We start from the raw sequence: 24,256 nt of genomic DNA, 5'->3' as shown, positions 1-24,256 counted from the left end.
TGCTCCGGAACATGATGAATCTCCCCCATGCTCTCCCCACCGTGAGGCTCACCTGGTCCAGAAGCCCTCCTGCAGGGCGCATTAGGCCCTGTCTTCCCTCCTACCCGGGGCGTCTCTCTCCCCATGGACAGTCAGTCCCGCATTGTGGTGTAACTCTGCAGACATGTCCACTCTCCCTGCTGGCTGGGGAGCTCCTCGAGCCCCTGGGTCATTGTTCCTAGTTTTGTTCCCAGGACCAAGTGTACACACAGGCATGTAGTAGATCTTCAACATACAGTTGTGGTTTGGCAGCAAATGAATAAAGAAATGAATGGATACCTGAGAACATTTTACCAAAACTTACATCTCTCGTCAGAGCGTGGGGTGACTTACGATAACTAATTCAGAGTGTGACCATTTGCCAATGTTCTAAACCCTTCACGTGTGACAACTCACTTAATCACAGCCTTCAAGGACAAATACTGTTATCATCCCCATTTTGTCCAAAGGGGGAACTGCGACACAGAGGCTGAACTTTTATCCAGTGTGCCACTGATGGCTATGTGGGATGTATTGCGTGATCACATGTGGCTGACGGCTGAATTGTGACCATCTTGAAGAGCGGGTTCTTGTTTTATATTTCACTTTCTTTATTTTGAATTTTAAAAATTATTTTTGTCCCTGGCACTAGCATATACAGCCTGGTATACAGGCTGTATAGGTTGGTATACAGCAGAACACAAATGTCGTTGAGGGATTTTCTGATTTGCCCAGCCTTTCAAGGACTAGCAGGGTGAAGGCTAGTCAGGTTTGGCTTCACCCTTGGAATTTTGTATCATTTTGGGACCTACGGGGGGTTTTGTTCATTTTTTTGTTTAGTTTGGCCTTGGATGGTACGTCTTTACCTGCTTCCTCTACACTGTCCGGACTCATGGGACTCTTAACCCCCATCCCATGGCCTGGAGCCAAACCCCTTGCCCTAGGATCCTGGAGACTGACAGGGATTCAGAAGGTCCCCTGCTGAGGGGAAGGGGCTTCTCTCACCCCCCTGCTTTTTTCCCAGAGCAGTTCCAGGGCAGGCGAAGTAAAACCTGGACCCCTGGGGCCGGGCTCCTGCATTCTATGGACTATTAGATAGGAAGGGGTCTATAGTCACCCAGCCCATTGCCAACTGTGCAGACGAGGAAACCGAGGCTCAGGAGGAATTGTGTCCAAGGTCGCACCGTCCTTGGACTTGCAATTCTTAAACGTTGTTTGCCCACAATTAATTTGGAATTACATCTCCAGACACACTCTGTATGAATTCAGCCTGGCACCTTCCTTGTCTTCTCCCCCGCCCACTCATCGAACAAGCCAGAGCTTGTGACTAAATGAACGAACACCTGGCAGAGTTCAGTTGATTTTGTGGTGTCTTTAATAAACTAATGTGAGTAATGGATTGGCCTGGAACAGGTAATCGGGAAATGTTTTAACCCTTTATTTACTTCCTTCTATCATAGAAATTTAAAACACACCTCCTCAGGGTTACAGAAATAGTTAATAAGCCAGACTGCAAGACGTCAAAGCCTCCCATCTTATTTAATAATCTGAATACAGGTTCAAGGTAAATATGATAATAATACTCTTAATCTAGACTAATTTGGGAGAAGGCTAATTTATGTGAGTAAAACGTCAGAATTACAGGATACTTAAGGAATGTGGTCTCATGGCTCTGAGGTAGGTTTCAAGGCTTGAATCAGGTATAGGGATCACTGCACTCATGCTGGGGGTAAACTGAGGAGAATACGGATGGGGGTGTCTCTCACGCTTAGATTGTCTTCTTTTTCCCTGCATTTGCAGGCACACCTCGGAGATACTGTGGGTTTGGTTCTAGACCACCACAGTAAAGCTTATATTGCAATAAAGTGAGTCACACGAAATTTTTGTTTCCCAGTGCATATAAAAGTTATGTTTACACTATACTGTGGTGTATTGAATGAGCAATAACGTTATGTCCAAGAAAGCAATGTACATACCTTCACTAAAAAATACTTCATTGCTAAAAAATGCTCACGGTCATCTGAGCCTTCAGCGAGTCATCATCTTTGTGCTGGTGGAGGGTCCGGCCTGGATGTCGGTGGCTGCTGACTGCTCAGGGTGGTGGCTGTTGAAAGTTGAGGTGGCCACGGCAATCTCAAAGTAAGACGACACTGAAATTTGCCACATTGATTGACTCTTCCTTTTGCCTGGACACTTAGAGGCCATTGTAGGGTTGTTAGTTGGCCTGATTTCAATAGTGTTGTGTCTCAGGGACTAGGGAGGCCCAAGGAGAGAGCTGGGGGTACAGCCAGATGGTGGAGCCGTCAGAACACACACACTATTTATCAGTTAAGTTTGCTGTCTCATATGGATGTGGTTTGTGGTGCCCCCAAAACACATTACAGCCGTAACATCAAAGATCCCTCATCACAGAATGACGTAAACATGAGAGTAACGAAAAAGTTTGAAATATTTTGAGAATTACCAAAATGTGACACAGAGACATGAAGCGAGTGGGCGCTGTTGGAAAAATGGTGCCGATGGACCTGCTCAATGCAGGGGTGCCACAAGTCTTCCATTTGTTAAAAAACACAGTATTTGCAAAGTGCAGTGAAGCGAAGCGCAATAAAACGAGGTATGCCTGTATTTAAAAAGCACACTGTCCCTTTTTTTATACCTTTTAATACCACTTCTTAAGTAGGACATTTTCCATCTAATATTCAAATGATTGCATGTTATTAGAATCTGGGTTTGTGATGTCTTAGTTAAAATATTTTGTTTGCAATTAACTTACGGCTACAGAAAAGAATATAGGCAAATTTCATCTTCTGTAAAATGAAAAGGACAGCTTTTTTTTGAAGCATGAAATTATGCGGTCTGCCCTGGACATTGCCCCTGAGGTCGGGTCGAGGGGATAGCTGTTTCTTTAGTTCATTTTTTCACTCATTCTGTGAACACTTATCAAGGGCTTCTGAGTTCCCAGCACAGTTCTGGAAGCTGTGAGTGCAGTGATAGGCGGGTCATGGTTCCTGCCCACATGAGGCTCCCTGTCCTAGGGTAACTGCAGTGAAAAGTGCGAAGGCATTAACACAGGTTGCTGCAGGGGCCCAGAGAGAGACGGTCTGGCCAGGCAAGGGTTCTGGGGGCTCCCTGGAGCTGGTGGGAGGAGGGTGACCCCGGCTGAGACCTGCTGGGTGGGGAGGTACCTTCACCACCAGGTGAAGGGTGGAGGGAATAGCAAAGGCAAGGGCTCTGAGGTTGGAGAACTGGGCAAGGTGAAGGCTGACGTATGAACTGGGCATGGGGAGAGGAAGGTGGAGGGTTGAGCAGTCAGAGCCTCAGCACAGAGGACCCGTGTGCTTTGCTGAGGGGTGCGGACTGTTTGGGGTGCACTGGGGAGCCGGTGAAGGCGCTTTGAACCGATCACTTGGTAACTATGAGTTTGTAAGATCCCTGGATTGAATAGAAGCAGTAAGTCCATAGGCAGAGAGACTGATAAGGAGCTAGTTGGCATAATTAATCCAGGAAGGAGCCGGTGATTGTTGAGCTAAAGAGGCATCAGCAGTGGGTATGAGTGAACCGGGCTGGTCTGGTGATCTCCGGAGCCGGACTGTTCAGGGCTGGTGAGAACAGCTCTGGGGATGGCGGGTGTCAGGGTCACTGAGCCTGGGTCGCTCGTTGGGTGGGTGGGAGTGTGGCAGTGCTCTCCCCGTCACTAAGGTGGGGAGCATGGCTGGTGCAGAGAATGAGTTTGGTTTGAGGCCTGTGGAATACTAGGAATTCATAGGTTGTTGAATAGACTTGTGCATAAGTTCACTGGAAGCACGAGATTGGAATTTATTGCATGTAGTTGTAAGGTCCCCCTTCAGGAGCACTGAACAGGAACGTTCAAAAAGGTAAAGGGGGCCGTACTGAACATTAACTTAATTTGGGCCTGAGAAGTTTAGAAAGGTAGGCAAAATGGAGTGCTTTTTTCCTTTTTCAATTGATATGATTTTAGGGATATTTTATGGATAAAGCCACAGGCGTGCTTTCCTTCCAGCACCAGCCAAATGCCTCATCTGATTACGCCCCCTGCCAAGTACGTGGACAGAGTGTTAGGGAATTGAAATGCTAGGTTACCAGGACCTCAGTTTACTATGTAGCCCTATGGCTGATCAATACCTGTTGTAGCTGCTCCTATGTTAGTGTGGCTTCTAAACCACTCGGAGGAGCTGTGGAGGTTTTGTTTATATTTTTGGTTTTCTTTGTGATAAGATGAATACATGCTTATTATAGAAATTTTAGATAAAAAGCCCCAGAGAAGGGGCAAACCAACCAACCACAAGAAGCAACCCAATTTTGATATACTGTCATTATTTCTTTTAGTCTTTCTGGTGCATTTTCATGCAGCTCTACCATTTCGTACAAACGGTTTAGTGTCTTACCTTATAAAGCGAAGGTGTGAGCTTTCGCAGGATCTAGAAGTATGGGGAGACTTTGCAAGTGGGTCCTGGCAGTGGGTACATTCCAGGTGGGGAACACATCCATGTAAGTAGAGGCAAGATGGTTTAGGGTCTAGTGGGTAGTCTATTTTGGGTGTAGCATAGATTAGATTTGGGGGAAATTTAAATGGAAATGAACGTTGGGACAGTTGATGGAAGTTTTGTTAATCTTAAGTTGTGTGAGTTCGTCCCCAGTTCTGTTAAAAATCTTCATCCCCCTTTTCCCCAGTTTGCGTCCAGAAGCATGATCACATTAAGTGATGTAGGGAGACTAACCCATCAGTGTGACTTGCGGGTAAGGGTGGGACCAGGGGGGGAGTCCGTGTGTGTAGTTTTAGAGATGTTTGGGGGAATAGTAACATTTAAAATTTTTCTTTCATTCCTCTGTTTCTCCAGGAGAATATGAAAGTATTATTCAGGCTTGTTTGTTTCATAGCTCTACTGACTTCTTCTCTGGAGGCTGGTGAGTTAAGCATTTCCTTGTGTTCCTGTCTGCTAAGAAAATCTGTTATTTAGAATACATGAAGTACCTTGCTGAACAGAGTCATTTTTCTTACGTGTGTCTGTGGATGCCCAAGTCACAGAACTGTATTGCTGGATGTCCTTTCAAGATCTTTACTTTTCATTCTCTCATTTATACATCGGGAAACTGAAGCCCAGTGAGGTTAAGAGCCCAAGGTCATGCAGCTAGTTTCAGAGCAAAAGCTATAGTCCACGTCACCAGTGTCTAGTCCAGGCCTCTTCCCACTTGGTTGCTGCTTGAAGAGTGTAATATGGGAAATCCTGGCTTTCATTCAGAAGAGGTGTTAAAAGCAGTCTTTATGAACCACAGCTGGCAGTTCTGTGTTTTCTCCATTCATTCATTCTTTCTCTTCCCCTCTCCCTCTCCCGCTACGAACGTATTTAGCTCCTGCCGTGTGCCAGGCACTAGCTGCTGGGGCTACAGTGGTGAATAATCCAGACAGAAATATCTGCCTGGGGTTTACATTCCAGTGGGGGAGAGAGACAGTACATTACATAAGTAAAGATATATTGTGTCATATGGCGATAAGTGTGGAGAGGAAAAGAAGCAGAAAAGTAAAGTATTCACTTTGGGGATTTTTTGATAGTGTGGCCAGAAAAGGCCTCACTGAGAAGCTGACTTTTGAGTTGAACCTGATGGAGCGGGAGGAGGGAGCTATATAGAGATCAGGTTGGGGGTGGGGAAACATTCTAGGCAGCACGTGCCAAGGCCCTGAGGCCGGGAGTACTGGCATGTTCCAGGGGCTGAAATCTGCTGTGGCTGGAGCAGAGGGAATGGTGAGGGATGTGATACAGGGTGAGGTCATTCAGGTAATGGGGGGCGGTGGAGGTTTGACTGTGTAGAGAGAACCTTGTAGACCTCTCTAAGGATCTTGGCTTGTACTCTGAGGTGGGAAGACTGTGTAGGTTCCCTGTTTAAAACCAGAGAGGTGATCTAACTTTCCTTTCTGTTTTTTTTGGCCATGCCGTGCGGCTTGTGGGATCTTAGTTCCCCGACCAAGGATCGAACCCGGGCCCTCGGCAGTGAAAGTGTGCAGTCCTAACCACTGGACCGCCAGGGAGTTTCCATATTTTAAAGGCTCACTCTGGTTCTTATTACTGTGAACAGATCCTAGGGAGGCAAAGGGAGAAACAGAGAGGCCAGTTAGGAGGCCATTACGGTGATCCAGGCAAGCTATGATGGTAACTTATTCAAGGGTGACAAGGAGAAGTGAGTCGTCAGAGTCTGGATATACTTTGAGGACAGAGCCAGCAGGATTTGCAGACAGATTGGATGTGGGTGTGAGAAACAGAGAAGAATCAAGGATGACTAAGGGTTTCAGCCCAAGCGCATGTAAAGTGGAGTTGCCGTTGATGGGAGGGGGGAAGGTCACGTGTTCAGACTGAACATGTTAAAGTTAGCTGTCCATTAGATGTCTAAGTAGAGATGTTGACTAAGCAGTCTGGAGCCAGGGGTTGGAAGTATAAAATTGGAGACCTTGGCAAGCAGCTGCTATTAGAACCCTGAGACTAGATGGGTCTACCTGGGGAGTGAGTGTGGTTAGAAAAGAACCTCAAGGAGTGAACCCTGCAGCCCTCCAGGGATGGGCGGTCAGGCTTCCATTCATCCAAGAACCAGTGAAAGACTGGCCTGAAAGGTAGGAGGAGAACCAGACAAATGTCCTGAAAGCCAAGTGAAGAACGTGTTTCAGGGATGAGAATAACGCGTGTCCAGTGCAGATGTGCTAAGTAAGCTGACGTCCGAGAGCTGTCGATTTGATTTAGCAACTTAAAAGTCATAGGTGACTTTGATCAGAGCAGTTTTGATGGAGTGGTGGAGCAACCCCCAGATAAATAGAGTGTGTTGAGCTGAGACCTTAAGGTTTACTCTTTTATCACTGTTATTATTGCTACTGTTACTCCTCGGAGCTAAATACTTACCAGTCCTCCATCAGTGCAGGTACCTTGCTGAGTGCCTAGCCACTTTTATTTCCATTTCTGTTTTTAAATAGCTTTATTGAGGTTATAATAGACATACAATAAACCACACGTTTAAGGTATACAATTTGATGTGTTGACATACATATCCACCCCTGAAACCATCATCACAAGATAATATTGAATTGAGTATTAATTGGTTTGGAGAGAACGGGGCAGCTCAACAATATCAAGTCTTCTGATCCATGAACAAAGTATAGACGTCTTCATTTTTTTAGATCTCTTAAAATTTATTTAAATAAATTTATTTTGTAATTTTCATTGGATCAGTCTGATGCATCCTTTGTCACATTTATCCTAAATTATTCATATCTTGATGCTTTTGTAAAAGGCATTTAAAAAAATCCAGTTTCTAATTGTTCTTAGGTAATATAGACACACACATTCAAATTTGCATATTCATATTGTATCCTACAACTTACAAACCCTGTAGGTCTTCGGTAGATTTCCTAGCATATTCTGTATAGAGAATCATGTTGTCTGCAAATAGAGACATTTTACTTTTCTCTTCAATCCGTATGCCATTTCTTTTTCTTGCCTAATGCACTAATTAGATCTGCCAATACAATGTTGAATAGAAGTGGTTAGAGTGGACATTCTTACCTTGTTTCTAATCTTGTATACGATAGCTGTAAGGTTTTTATAGCTGTCCTTTATTAGCTTTAGGAAGTTCCCTTCTATTCCTAGTTTTGTTTTATTGTGGTTTTTTTGGGGGGGATGTTGTGTACATCAATGCACTGTCCTTTTTTGATATATTGTAGCATTCAATTTGCTAAGATATTTTAAAGAAATTTTGCATCTATGTTCACGATGAAGACTGTTTTGTGGTTTTCTTTTCTTGGAATGTCTTTGTTTGGTTTTGGAATTAGAATAATACTGACCTCTAGAGTGAACTGGGAAGTGTTACTGACTCTTCAGTTTTCTAGAAGAGTGTGTGTAAAACTGGTGTTGGTCCTTCTATGAATATGCCAGTGAAGCCATCGAGGCCTGAAATTTTTTTTGTTGTTGGGAGGTTTTTAACTACACTTTCCGTTTCTTTAATACCTGTAGGGCTATTCAGGTTATCTGTTTCTTCTTCAGGCAGATTTTATAGTCTGTACTTTCAAGGAATTTGCCCATTTCATTTAAGTTGTTGAATTTATTGGCATTAGGCTGTTCATAATATTTCCTCATTACTCTTTTAAAATCATCTGAATGAGAGATGTCACCTCTCTTTTTTTCCTGATCAGTATGGCAGGAGATTTATCCATTTTATTGATTTTTCTGAAAGAACTAGCTTTTGGTATCTTTGATTTTTTTCTCTATTGTTTTTGTTTTCCATTTCATTGGTTTTTCTCCTGGATCTATTACTATCCTCTGCTTACTTAGGGTGTAATTTTTTAAAAAATTTCTTAAATGGAATCCGAAGTCATAATTTGAGATCTTTTTTTTTCTTATACAGACATTTAGTGCTATCAATTTTCCTCTAAGTATTGTTTCCTTTTCATGCCGTATGTTTTGATATGTTGTGTTTTCTTTATCATTCAGGTCAAAAGACTCATCTCCTAATCTCCTCCTTTATTTCTTCTTTTTTTTAAAGTTGATTTATTTATTTTTGGCTGCGTTGGGTCTTTGTTGCTGTGCTTGGGCTTTCTCTAGTTGTGGCGAGCAGGGACTACTCTTCACTGTGGTGCACGGGCTTCTCATTGCGGCGGCTTCTCTTGTTGTGGAGCACAGGATTTAGGCATGCGGGCTTCAGTAGTTGTGGCACGTGGGCTCCATAGTTGTGGCTCACAGGCTCTAGAGCACAGGTTCAGTAGTTGTGGTGCATGGGCTTAGCTGTCTCGAGGCATGTGGTATCTTCCCGGACCAGGGCTCGAACCCGTGTCCCCTGCATTGGCAGGTGGATTCTTAACCACTGTGCCACCAGGGAAGTCCCCTTTATTTCTTCTTTGATGCATGGGTGATTTTTTTGTTTGTTGGTTGGGTTTTTTTCAGCTTTTAAATACATGGGTGAATTACTAGATATTTTTCTGTTACTGATTGCTAATTTAATTTCATTGTCAAGAGAGAACATACTTTGAATTCTTTTAAATTTGTTGACTGTTGGGTTATAAGCAGGAATATAGTATATCTTGGTAAGTTCTTTTGTGTGCAGTTAAAAAGAATGTGTATTCTGCTGTTGTTGGGTAGGAGTTTTTGTAAATATTGATTATGCCAAATTGGTTGATAGTGTTGTTCAAATCTTCTATATCATTACTGATTTTCTGTCTAATTGTTGTACTTGTTCTACCAATTATTATGAGGAGACTGTTGAAATCTCAGACTATAATTGTGGGTTTCTCTATTTCTTTTTGCAATTCTATCAGTTTTTGCTTCATGTATTTTGAAGCACTGTCAGTAGGTGAGTAAATGTCTAGGATTACTGTGTACCTCCTGACAAATTACTCCTTTATCATAATTTCATGACTCTTTTTAATCCCTGTTAATATTTTTCACTGTAAAATCTACTTTGACTGATAATAATAAACATTCAAACTTTCTTTTGATTAGTGTTAACATGATATTTCTCTCCCCTCCCCGTTTTTACTTTTAACATATTTGTGTCTTTACACTTAAAGTGTGTTTATGTGTGAGTTCATGTGTATGTTAGCATATAGTTGGATCCTTCTTTCTTTATCCAGTCTGACTATCTCTGCCTTTCAACTGGGTTGTTTAGACCACGAAAAAAATATGATAATATGTTCGGGTTTTATTTTAGGATCTTGTTTTATTTTCACCTTGTACCATTAATTCTTTGTTATGTGTTTTCTCTTTTCTGCTGCCTTTTGGATTGAGGATTTTCATGATTTATTTTGTCTTCTGGGTTGGCTTATATTAATAACTTAAAAAATAACTACTCTAGTGCTTATGGTATCCATAACTTAAAAAATAACTACTCTAGTGCTTATGGTATCCATCTATGACTCATCACTGTTTACCTTCAGGTGATACTATACCAATTCACAAATAGTATAAAAAACTTAAAACAGTATATACCTGCTTCTCCCTTCCTGAACTTTGCCTTATTGTTTCCATACATTTTACTTCTTTATATGTTATAAATCTCAAAAGACATTGTTTGCTTTAAATATTCCGTTGTTTTTAAAGAGACTTAAATAATAAGAAAATTATTTTATGATCACCCAGGTAGTAAACATTTCTGGTGCTATTTATTCGTTTATGTAGATTCATTTTTCATCCGATGCTATTTTCTTTCTTTCTATAGGACTTCCTTACATGTTTTGGCAGTACAGGTGTATGGGTGATAATTTTTGTAGCTTTTATAAATATGAAAAAGTCTTTATTTTGCCTCTTTCTGAAAAATTCTAGGTAGATGATGTTTTTCCTTTTAGTACTTATCTTTATTCTGCCCTCTTCTGGCTTGTATTGTTTCTGGCAAGAAGACTGCAGCATTTTTGTCTTTGTTTGGTGTGCTTTTCTTCATGCTTCTTATGCTTGGGTTTTATTGTGATTTGGGGGTCTGTGGCTACATCATTTTCATAAAATCGTGAAAAATTTCAACTTGTATTTCTTCAACTATTTTTCCTGTTCAACCCACCTCTTCTGTTCTTCAGGGATTCTCATTACATGTATTGAAGTTGTCCTGCAGCTAACTAGAATCCTGTTTATTTCATTGTTATTTTTCTCTCTCTGTTTAGTTTTGAAGAGTTTCTAACGCTATATCTTGTAGTTCACTAAGCTTTTCTTCCTGCAGTGTCAAACCTGCCATTAATCACATCCTTTTTTTTTTTTTTAAAGCCAGCATTGTAGTTTTCATCTCTAGGGGTTTGATTTAGGATTTTTAAAATAATGTCTTTCATTTCTCTACTCAACATGCTTGATCTGGCCCCTTGAACAAGGGGAACACAGTGATAATTATTTTAATTTTTTCCATCTATTCTATTATCTGTCATTTATGGGTCAGTTTTGATATGACTGATTTTTTTTCTCTTTATTATGCTGCCTCTTTGCATGCCTAGTAATCTTTGATTGGATGCTAGATATTGTAGATTTTACCATGCTGGGCATTGGATATTTTTTTTATTACTAAAAACGTTCTTGAGCTATGTTCTTTTACAGGGTTGTTACTTGGAAATAGTCGATCCTTTTAGGTCTTGCTTTTAAGCTTTGTAAGTCAGGAGCAGAACAAGGTTTATTCTAGGCCTAACTTGCTCCATCTACTGAGACAAAACCCTTCTGGGTTCTCTACCTGGTGCCCCATGACTGATAAGATTGTCCATTCTGGCTGTTGAGAACAGCCACCATTCCCGGCATGTGTGCACTCCGGGTATCATCCACTCTAATTCTTGTGGCAATTTTCACTCTGGCCTTGAGGAGCTTTCTTTCATGCTTCTGCTAATTGATACTCAGCTGAAAACCTGAGGGAGATCCTGTAGACCTCCAAAGCTTGCTTACTCTCTGTGTGCAGCTGTGATCTCGCTGGTACTCTGCCCTCCACGCTCTTGGTTGACCTGGATTCCCTGCTCCATCTCCTCAACTCAAGAGAGAACACTGGGTTTTGCCTGCACTTCCTCCCAGCAATGTCATGGCCTAGAACTGCTCTCTACACAGTAATTTGGGAAAACCCTAGGACTCGCCTCCTTTGTGTCCTTCATTCCCTGACGTTCGATGTCTTGAACATTGTTATTTCATATACTTTGTGCATTTTTTAGTTGTTCAGGTGGGAGGGTAAATAACGGTTATTCCATCTTTTTACTGAAGCAGCCATCTTTTCCTGCTACCTTATCCCCAAGTTTTAGCTGAGTAAAGAGGGGAGGAGAGAGGTTAAATAACTTGCTCAAGGACACAAGTAGTAAGTGACATCCTGGATTTGACTAGAAATCTTTTAGACTTCCAAGATGATTCTCTTAATCATAAGGCTACTGACACTCTCACGTATAACACAAATTAATGTATTTAATAGTTGGTGTGTTTATATTTAGATATTACATTAAGAAACATTGACTAATTTCTTATAGAAATGACTTTCCCTTTCTCCCTTTTAAAGATAAATGTGTGGAACGTGAAGAGGAAGTTATTTTAGTTTCGTCTGCACATGAAATTGATGCTCGTTCATGTCCTCTTATCCTAAGTGAACACAAAGGCCCTATAATTTGGTATAAAAATGACAGCAAGACACCTGTATCTACCGAAAGAGACTCCAGGATTCATCAGCACAAAGATAAACTTTGGTTTGTTCCTGCGGAAGTAGAGGATTCAGGATATTACTACTGTGCAGTGAGGTAAGAAAGGAATTAATATGTTACCAACGTGCGTTGTATGTACCTGCAATAGTTAAGGACAAAAATCTTCTAATAAACCTATTTTGATTTATTTTAGCAATTCAACTTACTGCCTCAAAACTAAAATAGCTGCAGAGTTTGTACAGCATGAGCCTAACTTGTGTTACAATTCACAAGCCGTCTTTACACAGAGACTACTGATTCCAGGAGATGGACAACTTGTATGTCCTTATTTGGATTTTTTCAGAGATGAAAACAATGAGTTACCCCAAATACAGTGGTATAAGGTAATTTTATATTACATATGGCATTCTACTCATCTAGCAAATAAAATAGTTTTCTGTCACAGACAATAGGATGAATCTGCAAAGCGCTTTTTCCTTTGGCATGTTATTTTGCCTGAGTGGTGAAATTTAATAGGATGTTTTTAAAAGGTTTTAAGACTGTACACATTTAATTTGCAGCTTAACTAAAAAGACGTCATTTTTGTTTAATAAGGTAGAGCTGAGAAAAGTATAGTAGGCATAAAAGATGTTTAAAGATAAGGATGATTATAAATTTAGGGTTTTTAAGAAATAACTATTTGTTACAAAGATACTATTTTGTGTTTTATTACAAACATTAAGTGGTCCTTGGATAACCTAGTGGTTCCTCTAACTGTCTGAAAGGCGATTGGCCAGCACTCCATGGAATACATCATATTCTGGTATCTTTGATCTACCTGGCTTGTTGGAGCTTACATGGAGAGTCATCTTGTAGAGGTTAAAAAAATACAAAATAATATCAGTGAAGAATGGAAGTATAGCATTACTAAGCAGCTATGGTGTTAGCATTCTTTCCTCAAATGTGTTTCTCTTGCAGAGTAAGTTGGTCTTCACTTGTCTTCAAAGTGCAAGCCTCATGGGCATAAAAATGTAAATCCTGGGAATGTAATTATGACGTTGCAAAAAAATGCAATATTAAAACTTGTACGCAAGGAACCTTTCTATTCGTATACGTACGAATATAAATATGAATTATTGGTTTTCAATACTTCCTTCCTCTCCCTCTGTTTAGGACTGCAAACCTCTACTTCTTGACAATATAAACTTTGTTGGAATAACAAATAAACTCATCATCACGAACGTGACTACGGCGCATAATGGGCACTATACGTGTCATGCATCCTACGCACACTTGGGAAAGCAGTATCACGTCACCCGGGCGATAAAACTCATTACTCTAGGTGAGTCAGAGCTCCAATCCTAGGATTTTAAATCCAGGAAGGCCCAGAGACCATAACTCTAATATCACCTTCACTGTCTATGGAGGGACTAAATCCAAGAGAAGCTTGATGACTTGCCAGAGGTCACCTGGCTTTAGTTTAGTTTTTGTTGTTACGTGCTATGTATGTGTTTCTCATTCCTACTTCAGAGGCAGTGCTGATCAAACAGACAAGGATGAGCTATGTGTTCCAGCTGAACTCGGAGCACGTTCTTTGGCCTGGCTAGAGCTGCTTCTCCAGAGGGTTCTCTGGAGAGGCACTGGAGGAACCACAGTTCTGAGATCCCTCACTTGGGCAGTCTGAGTGTCTAGCCATCACTGGCGTGATGGATGGATGCTAATGAACTTTGGCACAAGTTACACTCTTGTTAGATCTCTGTTAGTCCAGTCGCTTAACTTCTCTGAGGCTGTTTGCTCCTCTGTAAGAAAATTCAAGCTTCCAAGCTTGCTGCAAAAGCGAGAGATCAAGTGTGCTCAGCTTGCGGTCCTGTGCCTGGGGCCAAACAGATGAGAAATGAGTAGGTACATGATGATTATTCTTGTTAGTTTTCTTGAGGCTTCTATTAACCATATTTCATATTAAAAACTACAACAAAATAAAACCAAGGCACTCCTACAAGTTACCCGGGGATGGGCAGAATGCTCAACCTTTCTGTAAATACCAGGGTTTTCTAAGCTTTCAGTAAGATAAGAATAGAGTTCGTTTAACCAGGACTTTGAAAGTCAAAGCAGTCTCTATCAGTAATTACTCTGGGGCAACAGGGATAAACAGGGCCTATCCCAGGTAAACCCAGATTATGATCACTTTTCAGAGAGCTATGTTTTCTCAATTCTACAATAATTCATTTTTTCTTCAAAGGTTAATTTTATTGTCTCAGAATCAATTCCTTCCCTACATCCTACAAGCATCAATGACTCGTAAATTTCAGGAGTCCTTGAATCACAACCGTCCTGAGTTCCTGAGCAGCCCCTCTCTGGTCATTGTGTAGCTGATTTGTTTTCCTTGGGGTACTGCAACCAGACCAGCAGACCAAATTTTAGGGAAAACAGGGTACTACAGAGTTTTAAAAATTAGGCCAAATGGGTTTTAAATACTTTCTGCCATCCTTTCTGATCCCTTACGTAGAAATAATATACTTAATCAGATGGGAGGTTGTATTTTGTTTTCTTCTAAAGGTGGACTTAGAAATATTTATTGGGCATCTACTATGTTTCAGGCACTGTTCTAGGTATACATTAGGGAACAAAGGAGACAGTATCCTGCCCTGATGGAGGTAACATTTTTCTTTTTGCCTGTGGCGGAATAAATACTGGGCTTTCAAGTTCATAGTTTCTCAGGCTTGGCCCCAGATAGGTCAGATTAATTTCTGGAGCTCTTTAGTATTTTTATGCTTATTTTAATAAATTATGCCAAAATGTTTGGCATTCTTCAATAATGGTGGCTTTCACTCTTGGGTCATTGTGAAAATTACTAAGTACAAGCAGGTCTACCAATAGATGGCCTTCTGGTTAATAAGTCCCTTTCCACAACGACTCGTTTTTCCTGATTTGCATGAAGAGGGGCACTTGTCTGGAGCCCCAGGGCCTGGTGATGTGTGGGGGTTTTTTTTGCAGCACCAAACTCTGGGTTCAGAAGGGCCAACTCTGTGGGTTCTGCTGTGGTCTCTGTGTCAGCCTCCTACCTTCACCTCTGGCCTTCTGTTTCCTGCTATACATGCTTTGGCCAGTAGAGGGAATATCGGGCAGATGCCTTGTAGTATATTTTTGGTATATTTTGCCAAGTGTGGTCATCACTTGAGATTCTGGTCTATAAGAGACCTTATGGCTGTTTTTCTTTCAGTGAAATCCAGGAACAAGAGACCTGAGATTGTGAGTCCAGCTAATGAGACGATAGAAGTGGTCTTGGGTAAGTGGGCTACAATCAGGATATGCCGACATCAGTATTTGTTGCACTCGAGATTAAGATAAACTACCTTTACTGCACACAACCTAAGCTGTTTAGTGGATATATATCTAAAGTTAGAGGGAAAGTGGCACAGATTATGTCTTAAATGTTTCTTTGGATTTCGTGCCTCTTATGGCAAACATCTAGCCATGTCTGATTGGCCCACCCTTACTTTCCTATGGACACTTATTACTCGTGAAGCCATCAGCCAAAGACCAAGTTCAGGGACTTCCCTGGCCGTCCAGTGGTTAAGACTTCGCCTTCTAATGTAGGGGGTGAGGGTTCGATCCCGGGTTGGGGAACTAAGATCCTACATGCCTCACGGCCAGGAGACCAAAACATAAAACAGAAGCAACTTCAATAAAGACTTTAAAAGCAGTCCACATCAAAAAAATCTTAAAAAAAAAAAAAAAAAAAGAAAAGACCAAGTTCAGTAGGCCTAGGAATAGGAAATGTAACTTACTTGGCGCAGGATGGAGTTCTTATGATCAGAGTTAAGCTTTTAGGTAGAAGAATAGGACTACAGGCCAAAAAGACAGTTATTCTAGAAAATTATTTTTCCAAGTTAGTGATAATGTTCATTTTAAGAATGAAGATGTAACACGATAAGCATTCAGATCTAAGCTATGCAATACGATAGCCACTAGGCATGTGTGGCTACATACATGTAAATTTAAATTAAGTAAATTTATTTAGTTTAATTAAAAATTAGTCCCTCAGTCAAGGGCTGAAGAGTGACATGTGACTAGTGACTACGTATGAGACAGCACAACTACAGAACATTTTTGCCAACGCTGAAAGTTCTGTTGGAAACCACCAGTCCAAACATAAAAACAGATTTTTGTATCAGAGGATCACAAATGAGGCTGGCATATAGAATTCTGTAATAGTAACTGCATGAAGACAAAGAGCAATTGTACAGAGATTAGAAGGTAAAATGTGTGACCTCTGAATTCTGTACTTGGCCAAGTTGTTCTTCGTGGTGGAAAGTAATATAAAGACATTCGTAGATGTAAACAAAGATGTGAAAATTTTAAATATTGTCCCGTAGAATCCAGAGCAGTGTTTCAACCCTTTTTTCCCCATCATTGCTCCCCTGTAGCGCCTAACAAGCCATTTTTTCCCTCATACTCGTTAGTTGCTCAGGTATTTAATACCCAGATGTGCACTGTGGCACTTTGAAAGGCCACACACCACTGCAATAGCTAAGCTTCTCTTGCTCTCCTCGCCAAGACACACATTTCGCCCTGTTGAGAAAGCATGCTCGAGGAATGTACACGTAGAGCTCTAAAGCCTAGATTGGATCTACAAGTCTAAGAAGTTCACATTAGGAAATAATAATTTTCATATATCACATTGATCAGAGGCCTGATCACCGTGGCATATGAGTATCCTATAATCAGACATTTATTTGATAAGATTTCATATTAATTACCAATAAAATGACTTAGAAAAATAGGAATTGAGGGATACTTTCTGCACTTAATAACATCAATTCAAACCAATCGTCACCAACATTTTTAATGGTGAAACACTATATAGTGTTAAACCTTCTACAGGTCTAGGCCTTAACATGTTCCAGAAGTGCCCACTAATGCAAAGATAAAAGAACCAAGGCATGCTGACTGTAGGGGAGAAAAGAACTGTATTATTTTCAGATCATATAATGATGTACCTACAAATATTATTGTATTGACCAGATATAAAATTAATATTCTAAAATATTAGACTTATTTAGCAAAAACCAAGAAAATGGGAAAAGAGATCCTATTTGCAACAGTAAAGGCCATAGACATGTCTATAAGATAGCTTAGCAAAACCTTTAAAAATTATATTGGATTTATAAGGAAGAAAAAACCAACCAAACAAAACCCCCACAAACTCTGACCTATAAATCTCAAAAAACTGGGAGATTTAAAGCATACATTCTTAAAGGGATGGGGAGATGTTGTCGGCAATGGGGAGAAAATTGGTTCTTAGGAGGTGAAAAAATTAAATCAATAGATACAGTGTATATCTGTGGTATTAAAAATTCACAGAGAGTTAGGCAACTGGGATAAAAAAATCCAAAAAAGCTCCAAAGGGAGAAATAATAAAAACAATCTCTCAAGAAACACAAATTTAAGAAAAACTGTAATAAGGATGTGTGTTTTTCCTATATGAAAAACTGGAAATTGTAAAGATATGGACTCTCAACAGTAAGTTACAGTTTTAATGGAATTCCAATAAAAATATGAATGGGCTTAAAAATTGTCAAGTGATACTGAAATTCACCTGGGAGAATAAAATGCTGAGATTACTAAGATAATACTGGGAAGAAAAGCTAAATGATATGAATATTTACCCTAAAACTGCAATAATTAAGAGTGTGGTACCCCTGGCGCCAGTATACACATTCAGATCAACCTAGAAAGGCCCAAATAATTATTTTATAATTCTTATGTAACTGAGGAAGAGATTTATTATTCAGTAAGAGATTCTGGAATTATCAGTCAACTATTTGGATAAAAACATTAAGTTAAAGCTTTCTCTCATACCATACCCAAGTTATATTCTAGACAGATTAAAGAACTAAAACACTCAAACTACAGCAATGCAAACGTCATATATACCTGAAAGAAAAAAGTACATGGAATATTTTCCTGATTTGATGGTAGAGAGCTTTTCAACAACAACAAAAAATACTGAAGACGTAGTATAAAACAATTGTAAATTTGGCCAAATAATAAAAATATATACACTAAAGAATTTCCATAAACAGTAACAAAATGAAAACAAGCTCTGAAAGATATTTGCGGTAGTTTTTATGTATGATAAAGAGTTACTATCCTTGATAATTAAAGAGCTTCCATGCATCATAAGGTTAATAATATGAGAATGCAGCTTAGTAATGGCCATTAGGAATAATAAGCAATTCTTTTCTTAAAAATTTATTTGTTCTATTTATTTTTGGCTGCGTTGGGTCTTCGTTGCTTTGTGTGGGCTTTTCTCTAGTTGCAGAGAGCAGGGGCTACTCTTCCTTGCGGTGCACAGGCTTCTCACTGCGGTGGCTTCTCTTGTTGTGCAGCACCGGCTCTAGGCACACGGGCTTCAGTAGTTGTGGCACATGGGCTCTAGAGCACAGGCTCAGTAGTTGTGGCGCACAGGCTTAGTTACTCCGCGGCATGTGGGATCTTCCCGGATCCTGCATTGGCAGGTGGATTCTTAACTACTGTGCCACCAGGGAAGCCCATAACAAGCAATTCTTAAAAGAAGGGCAAATGAATACTAATTCACCATGAGCTCAAGAAATGCAGATGAAAATTTAAATGGAATTTTTTTCTTCTCTCAATTGGCAATGACTAACCAAAAACACTTGGTATCTGGGGCTTTCGGGGATAAATGACTCTTGCATACACTGCTGGACAGAGTGCAGACTGGTGTAGTCTCCCTTGGGACAGGGCGTTTGGCTTTTAAAAGTATGTCTCTCTTTTAACTCAATTCTTCCAGATTTTTATTCAGAGTAATACTTCAGGATATGTACAATGTTGACGTACAGGAACATTCATTGGAATGTTAATCATAATAATGGAAAATTAGAAACATTATGTTTAGCAATAGGAAAGGAATTCATCATAGTATGTCTGTATGATGGAATAGTAAACTGTCATGAAATAGCCTATTTTGGAAGGCTAATCACGTGAGCCGAAATTCTCAATGTACAATAATTACAAATAGTAGACAACGACACCCCATTTTAAAAACTGCATACGTACACCGAAAGGTAAGGAATGAGCTACGTAAAGTTACTAATAGTGCTTATCTCTCGGTGGTGGATATAAGGGCAATTTCTTCTTTTTGCTTTCCTGTAATTTAAAATTTTTGTTCAACAGTCATTTATTAATCTAGATAGATCAGGTGAAAGTCCATTAATGTTATGATTCAAAATCCATTCCTTTGCAGGATCCTGGCTCCAACTCATCTGCAATGTTACCGGCCAGTTAAGTAACTTTGTCTACTGGAGGTGGAATGGGTCAGGAATTAAGGAATACGAGCCTATGATGATGGAAGAGTTTACATAGTAAGTATGCCAAGAGCCAGACATTTTGGTATTAAATTCCATGTCATACATTATATAACCGTTATGATTGAATCTAGTGGCCGTGATCGAGTTGGTCATTGATTGGTCCTTAACCCTTTGCTGCCCATATTGAGTTTTGCTAAGCTCAGCAGGATTCATAAGATCTTGTCCAATGAAGGTGACGATACATGCCATTATGGTACAAATTCCAGACCCCTTGGAAGGCTTTCTCTTAAGTTCAGTTAAAAATGTTGCAGCATTCCCATGAAGCAATTGTCCTGAATTATCCTTCATGTCATTCCATTTTTAAAGTAGTTTAGAAAAGACTCATTAATTGTGGCCAAGAATCAGGCACTCCCCTGCTCAGGTCTCTGATGGCGTCCTATTACTTCTTAGCATCACCTGCAAACCCTTTCCCATCTGTCCCAATCTACCCTTGTTTCATATATTCTTCGTGCCCCATGGAGACCAGAATGCCTAGGTCCCCATTTTTCTTCTTGGAAGCTGGTAATTTTAATTTTATTTCTCTGTGCTACTGAGTCTTTTACTAACAGTGGTCTTAGGGCTATGAAACATCAGATCAGTCTTGCTAAAAGCCTGATTCTTATACCTGTGCTTAGGGCTGGTGATTATTTCTGCTGTAACGATAAACCAGGGATGCTTATCGTATCTATAATTGATGCCATTTATACAATTTTGTTACTCTTTTGAACAGCGTGCAGAATCCTTTAAACAAAAGAAAGAGTGCGGTCATCGCACGGCTTAATATTACAGCAGTGGAAAGTAAATTTTTTCTACATCCATTTATCTGTTTAGCCAAGAATACAGAAGGAAGGAGTACAGCATATATCCAATTAATACATCCAGGTAAACAACACAGCTGTTTATTTGAAATGCAATTTTGTTTTCCTGTAGTAAGATTTCATGACCTTGAGGTTTACCATGCTATTTCCTCTGCCCAGAATGCTCTTAGATTCCTCTTAACCTGGGGACTGCCGTTCCTTTTTCACTTCCCAGCTGAACTATATCTTCTTCTAGGAGGTTGTGCTGTCCTGCTGCCTACTCTTAACCCCTCTCTCTGCCCCGTAGAGCCTCTGCTATGCATGTCCATATCTATCTTAGTTTTCTTTACTTGAATATAAATTCTGTGATGTTGCAGATAATTACTAATCGTTCTATTTCCAGAGCTAATAGCAACTTAAGTCTGGTCATCCTCGGTACCTAATGAATAGCTTTAGGTAAAGCACTACATGATGAATGCACAGGGGAAGCCTAAATATCCACTTTCCGGACAGGATGTCAGAAGTTACTGGTTTTCATGAATTCTGTAATCAAACACAATATTGGCAGTATTTGTGTTTCTGCTCACTGATTCATTTTTCTGCCTCACTTATTCTGCCATTGATCCCTTCTACTGTATTTTTCATTTAAAGTTATGGTATTCAACAACTCTGGTTGCCTCTATATTTTCTAACTTTGTGTTCAGAACGTCTTATAGCTTTTTGCTCTGTGCATCCATTCTTTCCCCAAGTTCTTGGATCATCTTTACGATCATTATATTGAACTCTTTCTTGGGTAGATTGCCTGTCTCCACTTCATTTAGTTGTTTTGCTGGGGTTTTATCTTGTTCCTTCGTCTGGAATGTATTCCTTTGCTGTCTCATTTTGTTAACTTTCTATTTGTATTTTTATGTATATGCAAGATTAGTTATGTTTCTTGGTCTTGGAGAAGTGGCCCTCTGTAGGGGATGTCCTGTGTGTCAGTACACTCCCCTCTTGCTACCCAGTGGCCTGGGACCAGCTGGTCCCAGGGTAGCTTCTGACCTGTTTGTGTACTCAGTTCCACAGGCTGTGGGATGATAGTTTTCTTGCTTCTGGGGGGTGAGGCTGGTTTAGGGGCTTATGCAGGCTTCCTGGTAGGAGGGGCCAGTGCCTGACCACTGGTGGGTGCCGCTGGGGCTTGGCCCTCTGGGGGGCAGGGCCGTGTCAAGGGGAACATCTAGAGCTGGCTGTGGGCTCAGGAAGTCTTTAGGCAGCCTGTCTGCTGATGGGTGGGGCTGTGCTCCTGCCCTGGGTGGTCGTTTGGCCTGATGCAGCCCAGCACTGGAGCCTACAGGCTGTTGCAGGAGGCCAGGTCTTGGTGCCAAAGACCCAAGCAAGATATCTGCCTCTATCAAGAGTTCACGCAGATGAACACTCCCAGATATGTCTGCCACCAGCTTTTATGATCCCAGAGAGAGCCACAGCTGCCGCCTGCCCAGCAGACCCTCCAAACCAGCAGGTAATGACTCCTATGGAGTCACTGCTTTTGCCCTGGGTTTTGGTGTGCACAAGACCTTGTGTGCCCTCCAAGAGTGGAATCTCTTTCCCCCAGTCCTGCGGAGCTCCTGCAGTGAAGCCCCATGGGCCTTCAAAGCCAAATGCTCTGGGGGCTCTTCCTCCTGATGCCAGACTCCTAGGTCAGGGAGCCTGATGTGGGGCTCAGAGTTCTCATGCCCGTGGGAGAACTTCTGCAATATAATTATTCTCCAGTTTGTGGGTTGCCCACCCGGGTGGCATGGGATTTGATTATATTGCGAGTGTGCCCCTCATACCATCTCATCATGATTTCTTCTTTAATTCCTTGGATGTAGAATGTCATTTTTGGTAGGTTCCACTCTTTTATAGATGGTGGTTCAGCAGTTAGTTGTGATTTTGGTGTGCTCGTGAGAGGAGGGGAACTCAAGGTCCTACTCTGCCATCAAAGGCTTCAGTGATTCCTCATGGCCTACTGGATATTTCAAGCCTCTTACAGACTCCTTCAAGTGTTATTCAGCTTTCTCCCCCTCCTCAGATACTCTGCAGCATTTGCCAACGCTCCTTAAAATTCTACTCTTTGCTTCTTGTACTTTCTCTTACTTCATTGTACCCTTATTTCCTTTGCTGTCTCCTTTTCTTTTTCATTGCACTAAAATTATTTTCCTCACAATTTCACCATTAGAGTTCCTTATTTGCTCCATTAATAGTCTGTAAAATTGGTCTTGAGACCACTTATTTTCAGAATCATAGGTTGCTTTTAAAAGTTCAGACTTATCAACCTACATGGGGCTGCAAAGTTAGATTAGGAAGACCCAGTGGTGGAAGCCACTGCTAAAGAACAGAAAAAAGAATGAGAAATATGAGGACAGTTTACAAGACCTTGGGGACAATGTCAAATGCACCAATTATAGGGGTCCCAGAAGGAGAAGAGAGAGAGAAAGGACCTGAGAAAATAATTGAAGAGATAATAGCTGAAATTTTCCCTAACATGGGAAAGTAAACAGCCACCCAATTCCAGGAAGCACAGAGAGTCCCATACAGGATTAAAATCAAGGAGGAACATGCTGAGACACATAGTAATCAAACTGACAAAAATTAATGATAAAATATTAAAAGCAACAAGGGAAAAGCAGAAAATAACATACAAGGGAAACCACATAAGCTTATCAGTTGGTTTTTCATCAGAAACTCTGTAGGCCAGAAGGGAGTGGCACTGTATTTTTACAATGATGTAATGGAAAAACCTACCACCAAGAATAATCTACACAGCAAGTTTATTCTTCAGATTTGATGGAGAAATCAAAAGCTTTACAGATAAGTAAAAGCTAAAAGAATTCAGTACCACCAAGCCAGCTTTACAAAACATGCTAAAGGAACTTCTATAAGCAGAAAAGGAAAGGCCACAACTAGAAACAAGAAAATTATGTAACGGGAAAGCTTACCAGTAAAGGAAAACATACAGTAAAGGCAGGAAATCATAGACACACAAAGATATGAAAACCAGTAATCATGAGGAGAGTACAAATGCAGGATATTTAAAATGCATTTGAAATTAAGAGATCAGCAACTTAATACAACAATGTATATATATAGCCTGCTATACCAAGACCTCATGTTAACCACAAACCAAAAATCTACAATAGATATACACATAAAAAAGGAAACTAACACTAGTAGTCATCAAGAAACTAACACTAGAGGTAGTCATCAAATCACAAGAGAAGAGAACAAAAGAGGAAAAGAAAAAAAAAAAAGTCCTACCAAAACAAATCCAGAACAATGAACAAAATGGCAATAAGAACATACAGACTGGCTGAATGGATACAAAAACAAGACCCATCTATACATATATCATCTACCAGAGACCCACTTCAGATCTAGAGATATATACAGACTGAAACTGAGGGAATGGAAAAAGATATACCATGCAAATGGAAATCAAAAGAAAGCTGGTGTAGCAATTCTCATATCAGACAAAATAGACTTTAAATTAAAGACTGTTACAAGAGACAAAGAAGGACACTACATAATGATCAAGGGGTCAATCCAAGAAGAAGATTTAACAATTGTAACTATATATGCACCTAGCATAGAAGGAGCACCTCTATATCTAAGGAGAATGTTATCAGCTATAAAAGGAGAAATTGACAGTAAGGCAATAATAGTGGGGGACTTTAACACCCTACTTACATCAATGGACAGATCATCCAGACTGAGCATCAATCAGGAAACTCAGGCCTTACATGGCACAGTAGACCAGATGGACTTAATTATAAGAGCATTCCGTCTGAAAGCAGGGAATACACATTCTTTTCAAGTGCATATGGAACATTCTCCAGGATAGATCACATGTTGGGCCACAAAGCAAGCCTTGGTAAATTTAAGAAAATGGAAATCATATCAAGCATCGTTTCCAACCACAACACTGAGATTAGAAATCAACTACA

At 40.4% G+C, this 24,256-nt stretch overlaps 1 protein-coding gene across 4 annotated transcripts in view; it reads left to right on the top strand.

The window, feature by feature from the left end:
- Nucleotides 1-24,256, top strand: part of IL1R1 (interleukin 1 receptor type 1) — an 87,356-nt gene that overhangs the window by 54,936 nt on the left and 8,164 nt on the right. For 3 of the 4 annotated variants that reach the window (XM_067704064.1, XM_067704065.1, XM_067704066.1), the window contains 7 exons: nt 4,878-4,944; nt 12,010-12,244; nt 12,342-12,531; nt 13,301-13,469; nt 15,348-15,413; nt 19,395-19,512; nt 20,228-20,379. In XM_067704064.1, the coding sequence (XP_067560165.1) occupies nt 4,884-4,944; nt 12,010-12,244; nt 12,342-12,531; nt 13,301-13,469; nt 15,348-15,413; nt 19,395-19,512; nt 20,228-20,379 (991 nt within the window). In that variant the 5' untranslated portion in view covers nt 4,878-4,883. Of the gene's footprint in view, nt 1-1,478; nt 1,583-4,877; nt 4,945-12,009; nt 12,245-12,341; nt 12,532-13,300; nt 13,470-15,347; nt 15,414-19,394; nt 19,513-20,227; nt 20,380-24,256 lie in introns of all 4 variants that reach the window. The other variant, XM_067704067.1, reaches the window with a different exon arrangement.

Source organism: Pseudorca crassidens, chromosome 14 (assembly GCF_039906515.1).
Source record: "Pseudorca crassidens isolate mPseCra1 chromosome 14, mPseCra1.hap1, whole genome shotgun sequence".
NCBI classification, from domain to species: domain Eukaryota; kingdom Metazoa; phylum Chordata; class Mammalia; order Artiodactyla; family Delphinidae; genus Pseudorca; species Pseudorca crassidens.
Note: the sequence above shows the minus strand (reverse complement) of the source record. Positions and strands in the feature narration are given on the sequence as shown.